This window comes from Aethalodelphis obliquidens, unplaced genomic scaffold, assembly GCF_003676395.1.
Source record: "Aethalodelphis obliquidens isolate GAN/ISIS:26980383/991018 unplaced genomic scaffold, ASM367639v1 scaffold41, whole genome shotgun sequence".
NCBI classification, from domain to species: domain Eukaryota; kingdom Metazoa; phylum Chordata; class Mammalia; order Artiodactyla; family Delphinidae; genus Aethalodelphis; species Aethalodelphis obliquidens.
In genome coordinates this window covers 14,532,934-14,551,090 of record NW_020837985.1, presented here as the reverse complement: position 1 = coordinate 14,551,090, position 18,157 = coordinate 14,532,934, and the positions used below count along the sequence as shown (strand labels likewise).

Here is an 18,157-nt window from a genome sequence, read left to right as displayed (position 1 = left end):
AACCCCTGTTCACCTGTGTAGCCTCTCACTCTTCCATGGCCTCTAATGTTCTTTCACATTCCTCATCTTTCTCCATGTGCCACATTCTAGATAATTTCCACTCCTCTTTTTTCCAATTCACTAACTTTTTCTTTTTGCCTAATTTTCTGTTTGGCTCTTTAAGGAGTTTGTTTTTCACTTCAAGAGGTGATATTTTGGGAGTTCCCCGGTGGTCCAGTGGTTAGCACTCAGCTCTTTCACTGCCGTGGCCCAGGTTCAGTCCCTGGTCGGGGAACTAAGATCCCCCAAGCCATGTGATGCTGCCAAACAAAGCAGAAAACAACCAAAAACCCCCCAAAGGGGTGATATTTGTTCTTAAATCGCCTGCTCAGTTTTTGATAGGCTCATCTTCCTTATTTATTCCTTCGAATTCCTTTTTATTGTTTGCAAGCATATTGACGACTCATTAATAACTTCCTTGGAAAATCAAATACACACTTGGCATATGACCCAGCCAGCTTATTCCTGGGTATTGAACCAGGAGAACTGACAGCATATGTCCATACAAGGACCTGTACACAGATGTTCAGAGCAGCTTTATTTTTGTAATAACCAGAAACAACCTACGTGTTCATCAGTAGGTGAGTGGAAAAACAAATTGGGTTATATCCACTCACTGGAATACTATTGAGCGATACAAAGGAGTGAACTGTTGATATGCACAATAACTCAGGATGATTCCGAGACAAGTATGCTGAGTGAAAGAAGCCTGAACAGAGGAGCGTAGATTAATGTACAATATGTATAATGTGTTAACTTCTGGAAAACGCACCCTCATGTCTGGTGCCAGCAGTGGGTATCTGGCCAGGAGGGTGGCGGTGAGGATGTGCGAGGGTGCACGGGGAACCTGGCAGTAGGTGGGTATGTTCACCGTCTCAATTGTGTTGCTTGTTTTAGGAATGTCAGAACTCCTCCAGTTGTACAGTTTAAACATCTGCAGGTTATGATATGCTAATTGTGTCTCTGTAACGATGTTAAAGTGAGAAGCCCTGGTACTGGGTGAGGGTGCCTGGAACGAGAATGCGCGGAGGAGGGAGAGGCTGCAGACATCCCGGGAGGCCGTTCGAGGGGCGAGAGCAGTGAGGCACCGATTGGGCCCCGCAGGAGGGGTGCTGCTTCCCCCTACTTTAGCAGGAGGGAAGGCCAGGGGGATGGAGGGAGGGCTGTTTCCGTTTGAATGGTATATGAAGGCCACTGTTTCTACATGAATTATTTTTTCTTCCTAAGCATATCCCAAAGTTTCTGAATGAATAAACACACCACTTTCTCTATGGAAATTGAGGATGAGTATTGTCTAATTTCTGAGCCAAATGCTTCTACTTCTTTGGTTTTCTTGAGGATATGTTATGATAACCAGATGGGCTCTTTGGCACCCAGGGACTTTATGAATAATTGAAAAAACATCTTCAAAATATATTCTACCTGGAGCACCATACCCTGACCGACTCCCACTGGGAGATGGTTGTCTCCTTTGGCCTTTGAAATATATTCTACCTGGAGCACCAGACCCCGACCGACTCCCACTGGGAGATGGTTGTCTCCTTTGGCCTTTGTAAATGCATTTTATTCCAGTTTGGTTTATTTCATATACCTGTCACCAGTGAGAAAAGTGTGTATTCAGGCTTCAGCATTTGTGTCTCTTTTGAAAGTGCACAAAAATGGACACATTTCTGGAGTGGCCCCCTCACCGGAGACAGATGCTAAGCCATCGTGAGGGGCCTCGTGGTAGGTTTCGTGGGATGGTGCACTGCAGAGCAGCCTGGCTGGGGAGGTTTCATAAGCTCACGTCAGGGCTGAAGCATGTTGTTTGTGCCAGCTTTGCTGGGTCATCACAAATCCGACAGTACTGACTTCTAGTTCTGGCTGTGCCTCTGATGAACTACAAGTTACTTACCTTCTCGGGACCTCGGCTTCCTCATCTATAGAACGGATAAAATCGTGCCCGCCTGGCAGGGCGTGACGAGCAGCTACGTGACGTGTCCTAAGCGCCCAGTGCTGTGCTGAGCCCGCAGTGAACACGCAGCCTCCAGCCCTTCTTAGTTGCAGTATTTTTATTGCGACTGTGCTTTTTCTTCCCACCACACACATCCCACTTTCAGCTGTCATTTCTACCAGTTGTCACTGTGGCTGTGATGAAGCTGACTTCGAGAGACACGTACTATTTTAGCATATAAAATTGTATTTCTGAATTGCCCACAGAGATGCTCTTAATAGAAAAATTGAGCACTGTAAACAGCAACTGTGAAATTCTCTCTAAAAGCTCCCTTTGATTCATGATGATCTACCAGGCTCGTCCCATTCTTAAATACCCTCTGTCCTCCTAAATCCACTCAACTCTGCGGTCTTCCTACGAGGCTGCCTTCGTCTGTTTGTAACTTTTTTGGTCTTGTCTTCCTATTGCTTGTCATCCCAATCTGTTCTCTGTTCTATTTGTGGTAGCCTGTGTTGGCAGGAAAATTGGCCGAAATGGTTGAACAGAATTTGCTGCCCTCCATCCGCCCAGCTGGGAGCGGCCTCTTCCCTGCTTGCTCCACTGGCTCCGTCCAGCCTCTCGCCACCCTGTGCGGCGGCCTCCTCCGCTCCAGCCCTGTCCTTATGCAGCTTCCGGCCTTCCCAAGGCTGGCTTCTCCCTCCCACCCCTCTGTCTCCCATGGGGACAGATCTGCTGATCTTCTGTCCCCATTTATAATTTATACATAGCTTGTCTTTTCCATTCTCAATTGGATTAGGGGGCAGAATTCTTTAATCTATAAAGAAGCCGGAGAGTAGCTGTTTTAATATATATTTTTTCCCTGAGCTTGAAGATTACAGGTTTCTGAGGTTTCTTTGAGGCTTTGAAGTCGTTGTCAGAAAAGGAGGCAAATTTCAGATGTAATTTTTAGCCTTTTTTGGTAAGTGCCCACAATCCTAGATCCCTCCAGTTCCAAGACACTGCAGATTTGTACTTTTCACTGATTCCCTTGAGCTGGTCCCCATTTTAGAGTCAAGAAAACTGAGCTCACAGGGTTGTGTGACTCACTCACTCTTGCAGTGTGGTGGGAGGATGGCTGCAGGAAGACCCAAACCTCTATCTTGAGAACGTATGATTCAAAGGAAGATGCACCCCGCCTGCTCCACCCTTCACAGATCAAATCTCAGAAAGACTCAGCGAGACCCTTCTGGGGTCTCACGTTCGTCCTGTGGATCAACCACTGTTGATGGGACATTTCCATCTCTCACCACGGCTGGATTAGAGCCACCCCTGATCCCGCCAGAACAACCTGGGGTGGGGCAGGAGCTGTTCCGCAAGGAAGGAGGACAGACCAAGCCGCTGCTCAGGACATTTCCCACTACAGCCCGGAGCCTCTGGACCCCTGCAGAAAGGAGGCCTTGAGCACTGTTACAAGTGTAAAACAGGATCAGTATTTCCAAGGCACAAAAGGACCTCAGGCCTTTGGGAGCTAGCAGCATTTGCATAATATGCTAATGATGGAAACTTTCTCTAGGGAAGAGTGAAGTACGTGGGGGAACGAGAGGTGGCGCTTAAAATCCGTTGGGCACCTGCCTTAACTCAGCAGGGGTGACCCTGGGGCTCACTTGCAGGCTCCACGTGACCTAGTTTCTAGCTGAAGAGTGTGGAGTTTGTGTTTTGCAAACGTCTGTGTTCATAATACTAGTTCCCTCACAGCAGGTACTGTGGTGTAGTGGAGAGGTTTTACAGATTATGCCCATGATGCTGGGAGAATGAGAAAAGGGAGAGAAAAACCCATTCAAATCTCACAGCTTTGGACTGACTTTTGCAAATGGGTCTTTGCACAGAGACACATGATGAAAGTTCAGTTAACCGTGAGTGAATTGAGTTGATTATTGAACGTGACTTTGGGGTGATGGAATTTTCGTTGACCGTGGCGTGTAAACTACCAAATCTGACCCTGTGATTTATTCATTTACTTAACGTTTACTGTGGGTTTATGATTTGCTAGAGCCTGTGCCAGCTACTGTGGGGGGTGTATGAGAGTGACATTGATAAGAATTCTGCCCTCAACTATCAATGAGTTGATAGTCATGGAAGGAATCTGGGACGTGCATATAGGTTGCTATAATAACAATAGCTGTTTTTGCCGAATGTTTGCCAGGTACCAGGTCTTGTGACAAACACTTAATATTCCCTGACCCGTCTGAGTCCCCACCACGGCCCTGCCTCGCAGCCTGTCTTCCTGGATACGGGGCCAGCTGTAGTGATCGCGGGTCTCAGTGTAGACGAGGTGCCCGGACTCGGAGGAAGGGTGGCTGCATGGTGAAGAATTGGGGATATTAGGATCCACAGAGGTGGTTGTCAGAGGTGCACAACGGTGAGAAGACACAGGACAGAGTAGGGGCGACAGGGAATGTGTTTAGGCAGGAGAATTGCCTCAATCCGGTTGCAGGTACTGACCTGATTCACAGTTGGGCGCCGGTCCCTGGGCGGCCGCTTTATTTCCAGTCTATCCTTCACTTAGTGTGTCGTCCTTTCGGGTCCCACCCAAAGCCTCTAGGGCTTACCATCCACTCTTTTTAGGGGACACAGAATGTCACTGCTTTCCCACCTGAGTGTGAAAGGCTCTGCTCAGATTCTCAGCCTCTTGGTCAGTTCTTCAGGGAGCTGCAGGCACCTCTGGGGAAGTTGAATGGCAGGCCTGTGTCCCTGCATCTCCTTCTTCTGCCGGATCGTGGTCCTGGAGTTCCTCCTGCCTTGTTAGCCCTCCAGTGCCTTGTCTGCGTTCTCGAGTTGTTCTCGCGGCTGGGTTGGTCTGAATTGTCTACCTGCTGTTGTCAGAAGTAGGAGCTCCTGAAGTGCATTCGCTCGTGGGGCTGTTGGGGGTTTGTACTCCCCTGCTTGCCTGTTCGATGATGCGTGGGCGCCTGGTTTACTTGTAACTGAGTTTTGGTGTGGCCGTCTGCTGCTCGGTTGACTTTCTGTTGGGATTCTGAGGGATGCATAAACTGTCCTCTAGCCACCATCTGGAATTGTATTTTGGGCTTGCATTTTCTCTGCTTAATGCAAGTCATTTAAAAATTAGCTTTTGGGACTTCCCTGGTGGTGCAGTAGATAAGAATCCGCCTGCCAATGCAGGAGATACGGGTTCGAGCCCGGGTCCGGGAAGATCCCACATGCCGCGGAGCAGCTAAGCCTGTGCGCCACAGCTACTGAGCCTGCGCTCTAGAGCCCGTGTGCCACAACTTCTGAAGCCCGCACGCCTAGAGCCCGTGCTCCACAACAAGAGAAGCCACCGCAATGAGAAGCCTGCGCACCGCAATGAAGAGTAGCCCCCGCGCGAGGCAACTAGAGAAAGCCCGTGCGCAGCAACGAAGACCCAACACAGCCAAAAATAAATAAACAAATAAATAAAATTAACTTTTCATGGCGATGTTCTTAACAAATGTTTCTTCATAATTGGTGGGCACCTCCATCTAATTTAGAAGTGGTTCTAGTTGATAATTGAGTCAGTTTCTTTTGGGGTGCAGAAGATACTTACTTACACTGTTGTCAGCAGTTTTTACAGTCTGAAAATGCATTTTTCTTCAACCTCATGCAGCCATTGTGCTGTGCAAAGGGCCCTTGAGTAACAGGAGGCATCCTGGGAGGGGCGTGACCTGATTTACATTTCTGTGGAGGGAAACGAGCCAGAGCGGCATGTGTGTGTGGGGGCAGCCAGGAGGCCTTGTTCTTAGTCCTGAGGGGCTGATGGCGACCAGACCAGGCTGGTGGCCTTGAAAGCCATTTCTGGAAATACTCTGAGAGCTAACAAGAGCTCCTTTCGGATTGGATGTGGGGTGTGAGATAAAGGACTTAGGAGGAGTCCTGGATTAGACTGACAGGTGAGATCACCAGGTAAGAAAAAGAACAGGTGGCAGGGAGTGCTCTATAGAGGTTTACATACGGTTCTGGACACAGTAGTGGCCTCCTGAAATTGGAAGACGAATGGGCTTTTAGACTAAGTTCAAGTGGCACGGTGAAGCCACCGCGTGAACGGAGGCTGAGGGAGCAGCTCGTACAAAGGCTGGAAGGTAAAGGCGGCTTGGCGCTGTCTGAGCACAGGAAGCTGGGGGCGGGTGCAGGTGACGTGGTGCTGCGGCTGTGCCTCCTGACGATGGTAGGCACCTGGCGTGTTTCAGAAGTGGTACGTCCTCGACTTTGACCTGTGGTAGGTGTGACTACGTTCCCGGGAGATTCACTGGGCGGTTGTAGTTAACACGAGGTAGAGTAGTGAGCACACACGGGAGCATTACTCCAGATATTAGCGATTTTTGAATAAAATCTCCTACATTAAAAAAAAAAATCCAGTTAACTTCTCACTTACAATTTTATTCTCATCTTTCAGACAGCATCAGTGTGAGTGGCTTTCCGCTGTGCAGCCCCTTCCGCCAGGTCGTGAGGCCCCGGGTGGAGAGCAAGCCCGTGAACCCAGCTGAGGGCAGCCGGCCTGGGGACCTGGGTCACGTGAAGGTGAGTCGGCCCCCACGGGGCAGCCCGCCAAGGGGCTTGGCGCTCTGGGTTTCTGCCGAGCCTTTCGGAGGCAAAGTTCTGAGTATTTTTCAGAAAGGAAAGGAAGCGTGTATTTGATAACAGATCTGTGTTTGTGGAAAGCTGGTTTCTCAGTATTTCTCCTTCTGTGTGAGGTTCGGGAAGCAGTTACACTGAAGCTTGAGTGCCTCGTGTGGTGGTGGACTCTTAATTTCCTGAAGTTTCGGGAATTTGTGGGTTGGATCTAGGACTGTACTGATGAAAGTAGAATGTCGCCTGCTTTTTTCTCGTTCATTTAAAAAGTTTATCTATCGCATCATTATTCTCAGTTCAGATGTTTATCCCGTAGACTTGTCTTAATCCTTAGGCGACTCCTTCCACTTGTTGGTCTTTGAGCACCAGGGCAGCCGGAATGAATATATAAGTCACGAGTGAGTGTTGGTGCACAGGTGCCTTGGGCCTGGAGCCTGAGCAGAGATGAGCTGTCTCCTCAGAGCACAAGGGCAGTCGGGGCAGAGCTCTCGGTGGTCAGCGACTTGTCAGCACCTGGAAAGCTTGGCTGGGACGCGCCTGCCCAGGGAGCGTGTGTGGAGCGAGGGGACGAGAGGTCCCAGCAGCTGTGACTGGGGAGCAGGCAGCAAAGTCGCCAAGAATGACTTCAGTAGGCGTGTGTTCGGGCCCAGCCTTTTGGGGCACTGCTTACATTCTTGGCGTTTAACAGGGTCACTGACTGATTAGACCCATCAGAAGAGCTCGGCCAAACTGGCTGTGAGTCAGTGAGACAACAGATTGTGAGCCATCGGGGCTGCGCTTGACGCAAACAAGATGACGGTGGAAGGACCTGGACGCCGTCTGCCATGAGGCCGTGGCGGAGGGGACGCGCCAACCTGGGTTGATAGAGGTCGCGTCGGTGGGCTGAAGTGCTGAGGAGCTGGGTTTCGGGGGAGAGTCTTCTCCATCTAGGGCCCTGTGGGAAAGAGGAAGGTGGCATAGCTGGGAGTCTCCGTCACTCAGATACAGAAGCTTGATGGCTGTGCGTCAGGGCTGTAGTGTTGGCCAAGGGCCCTGGGATGTGGAAGAAAAGTCCCACCAGAGGGAGCAAAGGCGTAGAGGTTCCGCAAGCGTAGATGCTGTTGGGGTGATTGTTGGCAGGGAGCCGCGGAGGAGAAGCTGGGAAAGGGGCTTCCTTCCAGGCCCCGGATGGTACTTCCCTGCCGTCTCAGGGGTTCCTCCTCCCGGGTCAGGCCCCTCAGCATCGTTACCTTTGCCTCTGCAGTTGGCCTTGTGGCCTCCCCCTCTCCGTCTGCTGTTGGTGCAGCTGTGGCACGATTTTCTTTTTATTTATGTATTTAATTTATTTATTTTTGGCTGCGTTGGGTCTTCGTTGCTGCACACGGGCTTTCTCTAGTTGTGGCAAGCGGGGGCTACTCTTTGTCGTGGTGTGTGGGCTTCTCACTGTGGTGGCTTCTCTTGTTGCAGAGCATGGGCTCTAGGTGCGTGGGCTCAGTAGTTGTAGCACGTGGGCTCAGTAGTTGTGGCTCGCGGGCTCTAGAGCGCAGGCTCAGTAGTTGTGGCGCACGGGCTTAGTTGCTCCACGGCATGTGGGATCTTCCCAGACCAGGCCTTGAACCCGTGTCCCGTGCATTGACAGGTGGATTCTTTACCACTGTGCCACCAGGGAAGCCTATGATTCTCTTTTATCCACATCCACACACGCCAGTCTCCTTTTAGAGCCGTCAGGAATGCTGTCGGGTGGATGTGCTGACCTCGTGGGAGCCTTTGTGCCGAGAGGGAGTCACCCAGTTTGTCTGAGGTCTGTTGGTGAGGGGTGCAGTGAGTCCAAACCTGTGAAATGTCGCACCTCTCCCTGGTCGTCCAGATGCGTCCTCGTGGTTCAGTTGAACTTGTGAGGTTCGGCACAGGAGTGGCGTCTGTGAGCGGCTCCTGTGCTTCTGGTGCTGTCATGTGGGAGCCTCCTGGCACTGCTGAGCCTATTACATCAGCCTTCTCCCCAGAGCAGGAATGGCTTTAATTGGGAATGTGCTAAACCTGTAAACCTCGCTGAGGAATGGTGTAGTCATGGAAACAAGTAATTCAGTGAAAGTGGCTTCTGGGGAGCCCCTCAAGAAGTGGGAAAAGATAACATGTGTTTCTTCGGATTTCCCAGAAAGATTCCTTCCCCCGTTTGGTTTGCGGCATGTCTGTCTGCATTTATTCCCGGCTTTTCTGCACACCCTGAAGAATCTTCTAGGATTGAAAACAGATTGTGTGAAGTGAGTGCACATTAGACATAATATTCCTGTAAGTTAGACTCTGCAGTAGGGCCTCTCTGACCCTCAGTTTCTCCATCCGTAAAATGGAGTAATCACGCTCCCTTCATGGGGTTGTTGGGAGGCTTAAATAATAGAAGAGCTGGGCAGGGAGGAGAAACAAAGCTGATCAAATCAAGAACTGGTAATGGACTGGGACTTGATTCCTGTATTTTGGGAGAGAAATGAGACTTGGTGAATGAGCCCCACTGGCTGTTACGGGGGAGCAGCCCCGGCTAGGATGGACACTGGGTGGCCGATCTGGAGTCTCTCGACCAGTTTCTTGGCGCTGCTGAGCCAGCTCCCCAGTGACAGCAAGGCTCGGCCCTGCCTTCTGAGTTAATACTGTGTGCACGAACTGTGGCCGCGTGCCTGGAACGTGGCAGGGCTGCATTGAGAGCCTGCCCGGGAGGGGCTTAGCTTGGGGACCGCCTGTCCTGGGCTGGGGCTGCAGAAATGGGCACGCATGGACGGACGGGAGGCCTCTCGCCTGTTGGCTGTGCTGTGTCCCGCTCGAGGCTCCCTGCAGCTTTGCCTGGTGGAGGCATCCAATTTACAGCCTCCAGGGCCAGACTACCCAGAAAGATGGGAGCTGCATGGGGCCCTGTCCTACTCGGGCCTGGAGCGTAAAGCACTCAGAGAGGCTGGAGGGCCTGCCCCACAGCCAGAGCTAAACCCAGCCGAGGCCCCCGCCGTGTCCGGCTGCTAAATACACCCCAGTTTCCCTCCATCGACAGCAGTGCTCTGTAAAGGCATCACACCCGCTGGCAGCCTGCTGAGAAGCGCTTGGAAATCCCAGCAAAGCCAAAGTTCACCGGCAGGCGGGGCAGCCGGGCCTGCCCTTGGGCTCTGTGCACATGTGCTTCTGGGGAGCTTGCTGGTATGTGCCCACCCTTGTCAACAACACCTTGCCTTTAAAAACATCAGGGAACAGGCCCAGCAGCCTCGGCCATCAGGGTAACAGCTCTGTCCACAGGCACCTCCCGTGGGAACCAGTGTCATGTCGGCCGCTTTCCGGATGGTGGGGGCTCGAGCTGAGGCTGTAGGTGCCCCTGCCTCTGCATGTCCTGCCGTCTCCCTGCTGCTCTGACACCTACACAGTCCATCCAGGGGCCTCAACCACTCACTTAAAACACCCGAGCCCCAGTTTGATCACCTGCAAGTTGGGGAGAAAGTCCTTTCTCACAGGTTGTTAGTGAAGATCTATTGAAATAATACTTGGGCAGGTGTTTTATTAAAAACAATACACAAGCTGGGGAGGAGGAACAGAACTGGGGGTTGCCTGAACAGATGAGTTGCAGGGTGTGGTGAAGGCGTCCCCTGGTTACAGAGCAGGCAGAGGCCAGGCCTCGTCTCGTCCAGCCGGTGTTGCCCACCCAGCCTGGACCCTGCCTGCCTGTCCCAGATGCGCCACATGGCTGCCTGCGTCCTGTCGCGTGGCCGTGCCGGGGCTGTCTTCCCTCTCCTGCGTGCCTGTTGTGTCAAAATTATAGATGATGACTGTGTTCACTAATACATGCACCTATGAAAAAACTCAGGAATCTTCAAAATTAAGTAGTCAGTCTTAAATCCAACAAGACTTCTCTAAGTAGATGTTCAGATTGTCTGTGAATAGAAAGATTTACTTCTTCCTTTCCAAGCAGGCTAACTTATTCCTTTCCCTGCTTTATTGTGCTAGCCTTGTTCATGATTGTAGAGATAAACCATTCAGTCTTTCATCATTAAGTGTGATGGTAGCTGTAGAGTTTTTATACCTGCCCTTTATCCTATTAAGGAAGTTCCCTACAACCATTAAAAAAAAAGTTATAGCAAATAAGCCAACGAAGGAGGTAGAAGTTGAAGCATAAATAATATTCAGTTAGTCCAAAAGAAGGAATAAAGGGAGGACAAAGGAAACAAAGGAAAATGGGACAGACAGAAGACATAGCAAGATGATGGGCGATAAACTTAACCATATCAGTAATCAGATCGAAAGTAAGTAGTCTAAATACTCTAATTGCAGGTAGAGAATGTCAGATTGGACAAAAAAAGCAAGACCCCACTCTAGCTACCTCCAAGTAATGAAATTTAAATATAAAGACAAAAATAGGTTGAAACTAAATGGATGGAGGAAGGTATACCATGCTTACACTAATGAAAAATCTGGAGTGGCCTTATGGAGAACAGAGAAAAGTAAACTTCAGAGCAAAGAATATTACCAAGGATAAAAAGGTCTTTTCATAATGGTAAAGGGCTCAATTCCTCAAGAAAATGTAAGCCATAAATATTTATGTACCTAATAAGAGCTTCAAGATACATGAAGCAAAAACTGGTAGGATGGCAAGAAGACATAAATAAATTGAGAGAGATCCATATCCTTCAGTAATTGTTGGAAAAAGTAGACAGAAGTGAGGAGAGATAGTGTTGTTCAGATCTCCTCTGTCAATCAATTTGCCGTATCAACATTTATAGAGCACTCTGCTCAACAACAGTTAGGTACAGAGTACACGTTCTTTTCAGGTGCGCGTAGAACAATTACCAAAGTAGACCACGTTGGGGCTGCGATGGTTAGATTTTGTGTGTCCTCGGGGCTAGGCTGTGGTGCCCAGTTGTTTGGTCAAACACAAGTTTAGATGTTGCTGTAAAGTGATTTTGGAGATGTGATTAACATTTACCACCAGTTAAGTTAAAGAGGTTGTTCTTCATAATATGGGTAGGCCTCATCCAACCAGCTGAAGGCCTTTGAGCAAAAATTGAGAATTTTGGGGGGAGAAATTTCCAAAATCCCTTTCTCCAAAAATGGAGAAGGAATTCTGCCTCAAGGCTGTGACGTAGGTCCTGACTGAGTTTCCAGCCCATCAGCCTGCCCTAGAAATCTCAAACTTGCCAGCACCACAGTCACACTGGCTAGTTCCTTAAAATAGATCTCTTTGTACATGTGTCCACACAAATATTGCCAACACACGTGCCCTATTGGTTTGTGGTTCTGTTTCTCTGGAGAGGCCTGACTGATACAGAGGGCCACAAAGCAAATCTCAAATTTAAAAGGATTCTCATTTTTTTTTTTTTTTTTTTTTTTTCGATTCTGGGGGATCTCACTTTTGCGGCCTCTCCCGTTGCGGAGCACAGGCTCCGGACGCGCAGGCTCAGCGGCCATGGCTCACGGGCCCAGCCGCTCCGCGGCATGTGGGATCTTCCCGGACCGGGGCACGAACCTGCGTCCCCTACATCGGCAGGAGGACTCTCAACCACTGCGCCACCAGGGAAGCCCCAAGGATTCTCATTTTATAAAGTATATTCTGACAGTAATAAAATTAAATTAGAAGCCCATAACAAAGATCTTTGAAAAACCCTCAGACGTTTGGAAACAAAATGACACTTATAATTAACTCATGGGTCAAAGAAGAAATAAAAAATTAGAAAGAATTTTGAAATGAGTGAAAATGAAAGCACAGTATATCATTTGTGGGATGCCACTAAAACAGTAGTTTGGGGAAATTTATAATACTTAATGCCTATGTCAGAATAGAAGAATAGCCTTCAATCAATAAACCTCAGCTTCAACTTGAAGAAAGTAGAAAAAAATGTGGAAGTTAAACCTAGAGTAGAAAAGGAAATAATAAAGACCAGAACAGAAATCAGTGAAACTGGAAACAAAAAAACCCGATATTGACAAACCAAAAGCTTATTCTTTGAGAAAAATCAGTGAAGTCTACCAACTTCTAGTCAGATGGATCATAGAGAAAAGACATAAATTAAAAATATTAGCAATGAAAAAGGTGGCATCACCACAGGTTCTACACATATTAAATGCATAACGGATATATCATGAACAACTTTACGCCAATAAATTTGAAAACTGAGGTGAAAGGACAAATTCCTTTTAAAAAAATGTTTTATTGAAGTATAGTTGATTTACAGTGTTGTGTTAATTTCTGCTGTACAGCAAAGTGACTCGGTTTTACATACATATTTTTTCATATTCTTTTCAATTATGGTTAATCACAGAATATTGACTGTAATTCCCTGTGCTCTACAGTAGAACTTTGCTCATTCATCCTATATGTAATGGTTTGCATCTGCTAATCCCACACTCCCAGTCCTTTCTCCCCACCCTCATCCCCTTGGCAACCACAGGTCTGTTCTCTATATCTGTGAGTCTGTTTTTGTTTTGTAGGTATGTTTATTTGTGTCATATTTTAGATTCCACATATAAATGATATCATGGTGTTTGTCTTTCTCTTTCTGACTTATTGAGCTTCATATGATAATCTCTAGATCCATCCATGTTGCTGCAAATGGCATTATTTCATTCTTTTTAATGGCGACAAATTCATTGAAAGACTCAAAGTATTAAAGCTTACTCATAGAAGGAAGTAGATCATCTGAATAGCCTTATATCCATTAAGGAAACGGAATTTTTTGTTAAAACCATCCCATAGAGAAAATCCAGGCCCAGGTGGCTCACCCATGCAGCTTACCAAACATAAAGGGAGGAATAATACAAATTTTATGTAAGCTTTTCTTGCAGGAAACTTGAGAAAGAAGGAATACTGCTAATTCGTTCTATGAGGTCAGCATTACCCTGATATCAAAGATATAAAAACACACAAAGATTATTAAAAAAACGGCACAAAGATTATAAAAACAAAAACAAAGACTCCTGAACATAGATAGGAAAATTTTAACGGAATTTTTTTACCATAATATTGGCTGAGTGGCATTTATCTGAGGAATGCAAGGTTGGCTTAACATTAGAAAACCAGCAAATGTAATTCTTCTTATCAACAAACTAAAAAACAAATGATACAAGCATCTCAGTAGATGAAGAAAAAGCATCTGACAAAGTACAATATCTATGTCTAATAAAAACTCAGCAGTCTTAGAAATAGAAGGGAACTTCCTCAACCTGATGAAGTGCACCCACAAAACTGCTACAGCCCCCTTTGAACTTAAAGGTGGAAAACAGGTTGTGCTTTCCCTAAGGGCAGCCACAGCGGGCCACGCATCCTGGCTCCCCAGGTGTACCCTCTCACTGTACTCTTCATTGGCGCTGGCTGTTCACTTTGATTGGAGGTTCTCTCTCAGTTCCTTTGATTCCTGGCATGTTCTCCGGTGCTCCTCCAGGGCCACGCCCTGATGTTACCTTGTCTGCCAAGCTGTCAGTGGTGGCCCTGTGCTCATGTCCCCGAGTTCTCCATAGCTGTGAGCTCCTCACGGCCGTGGCCTGGTCTGCGCCTCCTGGCACAGTGCTCGGCCTGTGGGAAATCTTTCTGGACCCAGATATTCCAGATAGCTAGGTCAGATATTCCCTTTCCACAGGAATTCTCCTTTCTCTAAAGAGGTTCTCTCCATCAGTGAGGCAAAGCAGGGCAGTGGAGTAAGTTTCTTCTCACTCAGAGTAAAGTCTAGTTTTCAGATTCTTCAGAAGCCCAACAACATTCAGATGCTGTCTTATGCCCTGTTAAATATTTTATTTTACTTTAACCTTTACAGTAAAGAACCATAGGATATTCATGAAGTTCTTACATGCTTTTACGTTTTAATAGTTGTATTTATAAATGGACTGACTGGAAGAATCTGCTAAGAAAACTTAACAGTAGATGTATTTGAGTTAAAAACAAAAAAACCTATGTCATGGAATAGCATATTTTCTTAATCAAGCTGTGTTATTAGGGGAAAATGGTTTCATGAGCCTTTTGGTGCCTCGGGGCAGCAGAGTGAAGGTTCTCATTAGCTTGGAGGAGAAAATGTATTAGACCATTTGTTCATCGATCATTCACACGCTCAAGGATGGCAAGCAGGTGGGCTGCCCAGGCTGGAGACTGTGCTGGCCAGGGAGGCTTGGAACGTGGCAGCAGAGAGATCGAACTTTTTAAACAGTATTTACAGGTTACGTCCCTCATGACTGCAACTTCCCAGTATTTGGGTGGGAGTTACTGAACAGCTTAGAAAGATTAAGCAACATGCCCAAGGTCAAGCAGTTTCAAAGTAGAAGCTAAAATTCAAACCCAGTTATGGCTAAATCCAAAGCTTGTATTGTTTCCACAATGTCATGCTTCCCCTCTCTATATACTTTATAAGTTTCCAAACTTATTATGGAATACAAAACATCCTCTATTGATTCAAGCCGTATTTATAGAGCAGCGAATATAAGCTTTTCGCCTATCTGACCCTCAGTTTTCAATGTGTGAAATGCAGATCACAAGCCTTCCTCCTGGGCTATTGTAAGGAGGAAAGCATCTGCTATTAGCCCTGGTAGATAAGAAAAGCTTACAAAATGGCAAATCCAATTCAGTTCCAAATTATTTCTAATCTGTCCCAGGAATAGTTACAGAGACAGTTTAAACTCTACAAAGTTTAAGCATAAAGGCATCAAAAGAATCCTTTAATCTGCTCAACAATTTCAAAACTTAGTAAGAAATGTAGCAGTAAGAGAAGTGGCGAGTCCACTGCATGTGGAATTCTAAACAGATATCAGGGAGAGGGGCCGGAAGAATGCTCCTTGAGGTTCCATGACACGGTGAAGGCTTTTGTCCACCATGATGGTCACTGTTTACCTGAACCCCTGTAACATTTCATCCACTCCACCCATTCGACAAGCCCCTGGTGAGTAACTGTTCAGTGCCCAGTTCTGGGAGCTGGGGCTGTAACGGAGGGCAGGACGACGTCCTGGAGCTCACCTTCCGGCAGAGGAGCCGAACAGTAAGCACACACATGTCATCTGGTGAGAGGTGCTGTGCGGGAAGGTCAAGGAAGGAAGAGGATGGGGCCTGCTTGCCCCATCGGCACAGGCCTTTCTGCAGAGGCACCATGGCAGTCTGAGATGCGTGTGCACACACACAGTCTGTGTCAGATGGTTTCCTGTATTGAGGTAGGACATGACTTAGAACATCACCACAGCTGCCATAACTATTATATAAGCCAGTTTTCTTCCCAGTAGGGTGTGAGTTGGTCCAAGCTAAGGATGATACCCTACTAATCTTTGCCTTTTCAGCACTTGGTACCAGGGCAGGCACATCACAGGCTCCCGGTAAGTGCTGAATACTGAACAAGAAAGAAAAGGAAATGGCTTTTGAAGGGTTGCTCTGTGCTCTCATTCCTTTCCTATTAATCATATGCTACGTTTGATCACAGCAGGACCTTATCACGTTGGTTGGTACACAGTAGCATGCATCCGAATCACCTGGGGGCTTGTTAAAACAGCGCGCTGGGCCCCATCCTCGATTTCTAATTCGGCAGGTCTGGGTCGGGGCTGGGGGTGCATTTCTAACAGGTTTGCAGCTGCTGCAGCTGGCTGTGGGCACCATGCTTTGAGGACCACTGCCTTAGGGTAGGAGATGTTTTCGATTTGTTTAACGTCTTTTACTGTCTGTAGGACGGCACTGTAAGCAGTTCTGGACCTTCCTGCTGTGCCTCATGCCCTGTGATGTAACTCTTAGGTTAGCACATGGGAAGCTCTCTAAGTAGCTCAGTTTGAGGTACCTCAGTGACTGACTTATAGCACCTGGATTCCTGGGAAGGCATTTTCATAAACATTTGTGGTAAAATCTTAACATAAACATACAGTTAAAATTAAATCGAGGCATTCAGACGCATATATTGGGGAAAGTCAAGAGACACCTGTCTAGGAGCCCATAAACCCGCCAGCCCTGCTGCGGCCCAGGGCCCTTCCACGGGATGAGCCTCATGGTGCCACCGTGTGGGGGTCACAGAAGCCCTCAAACCTTTGAGCACCCTGGCCCGTCATGAGAGTGCCTGTTGGTTCACCAGCAGGACTCACGGATTCCCAGGCAGACAGCAGAGGAAAATGGGTACTTTCATTGCATTCTTGCCAAACAGGAAAATTGAGTTAGATCAGCTTTTCAGAATGACTGACAGAAAGCCAATATGTTTGCTTTGGGTAAGGAAATGGAAATTTCACACCACAGACATACGGGGTCCAAGAGTCATTTTACAAAATGTCCTGCCATACAGATTTAGGTGATATCATCAGTCCCTAAAAAGCCCCAAACTGTTTAAATAGGGGCCACATTAAACAAAAGAATCCTGCCCCCTCTCCCAACCCGGAAACATCTACACTATTGAAACAAGCGAAATGGGGGAAACAATTACTTGTCATCAAACAGCCATGGATAAACCTCAGCGTTGTCTCAGTGGGTGAGTTACTTCACTTCATCTGTGAACGAGAGATCATCCTTAGTCCTCAGGGGTGTTCTGAGGGTGAAGCAGGTCACAGAACCCAAGTGTGGAGACCCCCCAGCTCCCTCTGCCCTCTGGTTGGCACATCCCTCTGTCATCTCTACATTGCTTGTATGGTGTTGTCGGCAGTAGGCTTGTCTGTCACCCCATGTGATCCCAAGCTCCACGAAGGCAGAAAACGCTCACGTTTCCTTATCCACGCTCTACAGGATATCTAGCGCATGCTGGGTGCCCAATCGATGACCGTTAGACTGGGAGAAACACAGAAAGCTGTGGAGGAGGCAGGCAGAAGGAGGAGCCTTCTTCTTTATTTTTTAACATCTTTATTGGAGTATAATTGCTTTACAGTGGTGTGTTAGTTTCTGCCATATAACAAAGTGAATCAGCTCTACATATGCATACATCCTCATATCCCCTCCGTCTTCTGTCTCCCTCCCCCCGTCCCTACCCCACCCCTCTAGGTGGTCACAAAGCACCGAGCTGATCTCCCTGCGCTATGCGGCTGCTTCCCACTAGCTATCTGTTTTACATTTGGTCATATATATAAGTCCATGCCACTCTCTCACTTCGTCCCAGCTTCCCCTTCCCCCTCCCCGTGTCCTCAAGGCCATTCTCTACGTCTGCATCTTTATTCCTGTCCTGCCCCTAGGTTCTTCAGAACCTTTTTTTTTTAAGATTCCATATATATGTGTTAGCATACGGTATTTGTTTTTCTCTTTCTGACTTACTTCACTCTGTATGACAGTCTCTAGGTCCATCCACCTCACTACAAATAACTCAATTTCGTTTCTTTTTATGGCTGAGTAATATTCCATTGTATATATGTGCCACATCTTCTTTATCCATTCATCTGTCGATGGACACTTAGGTTGTTTCCATATCCTGGCTATTGTAAACAGAGCTGCAATGAACATTGTGGTACATGTCTCTTTTTGAATTATGGTTTTCTCAGGGTATATGCCCAGTAGTAGGATTGCTAGGTCATATGGTAGTTCTATTTTTAGTTTTTAAGGAACCTCCATACTGTTCTCCATAGTGGCTGTATCTATTTACATTCCCACCAACAGTCTAAGAGGGTTCCCTTTTCTCCACACCCTCTCCAACATTTATTGTTTGTAGTTTTTTTTTTTTTTTTTTTTTTTTT

At 47.4% G+C, this 18,157-nt stretch overlaps 1 protein-coding gene across 4 annotated transcripts in view; it reads left to right on the top strand.

Moving 5' to 3' along the window:
• The window catches only part of TRAPPC9 (trafficking protein particle complex subunit 9), a 509,122-nt gene that overhangs the window by 169,523 nt on the left and 321,442 nt on the right, over positions 1–18,157 (top strand). For all 4 annotated transcript variants that reach the window (XM_027077960.1, XM_027132545.1, XM_027077959.1 and 1 more), the window contains one exon: positions 6,381–6,505. In XM_027077960.1, the coding sequence (XP_026933761.1) occupies positions 6,381–6,505 (125 nt within the window). The remainder of the gene's footprint in view (positions 1–6,380; positions 6,506–18,157) is intronic.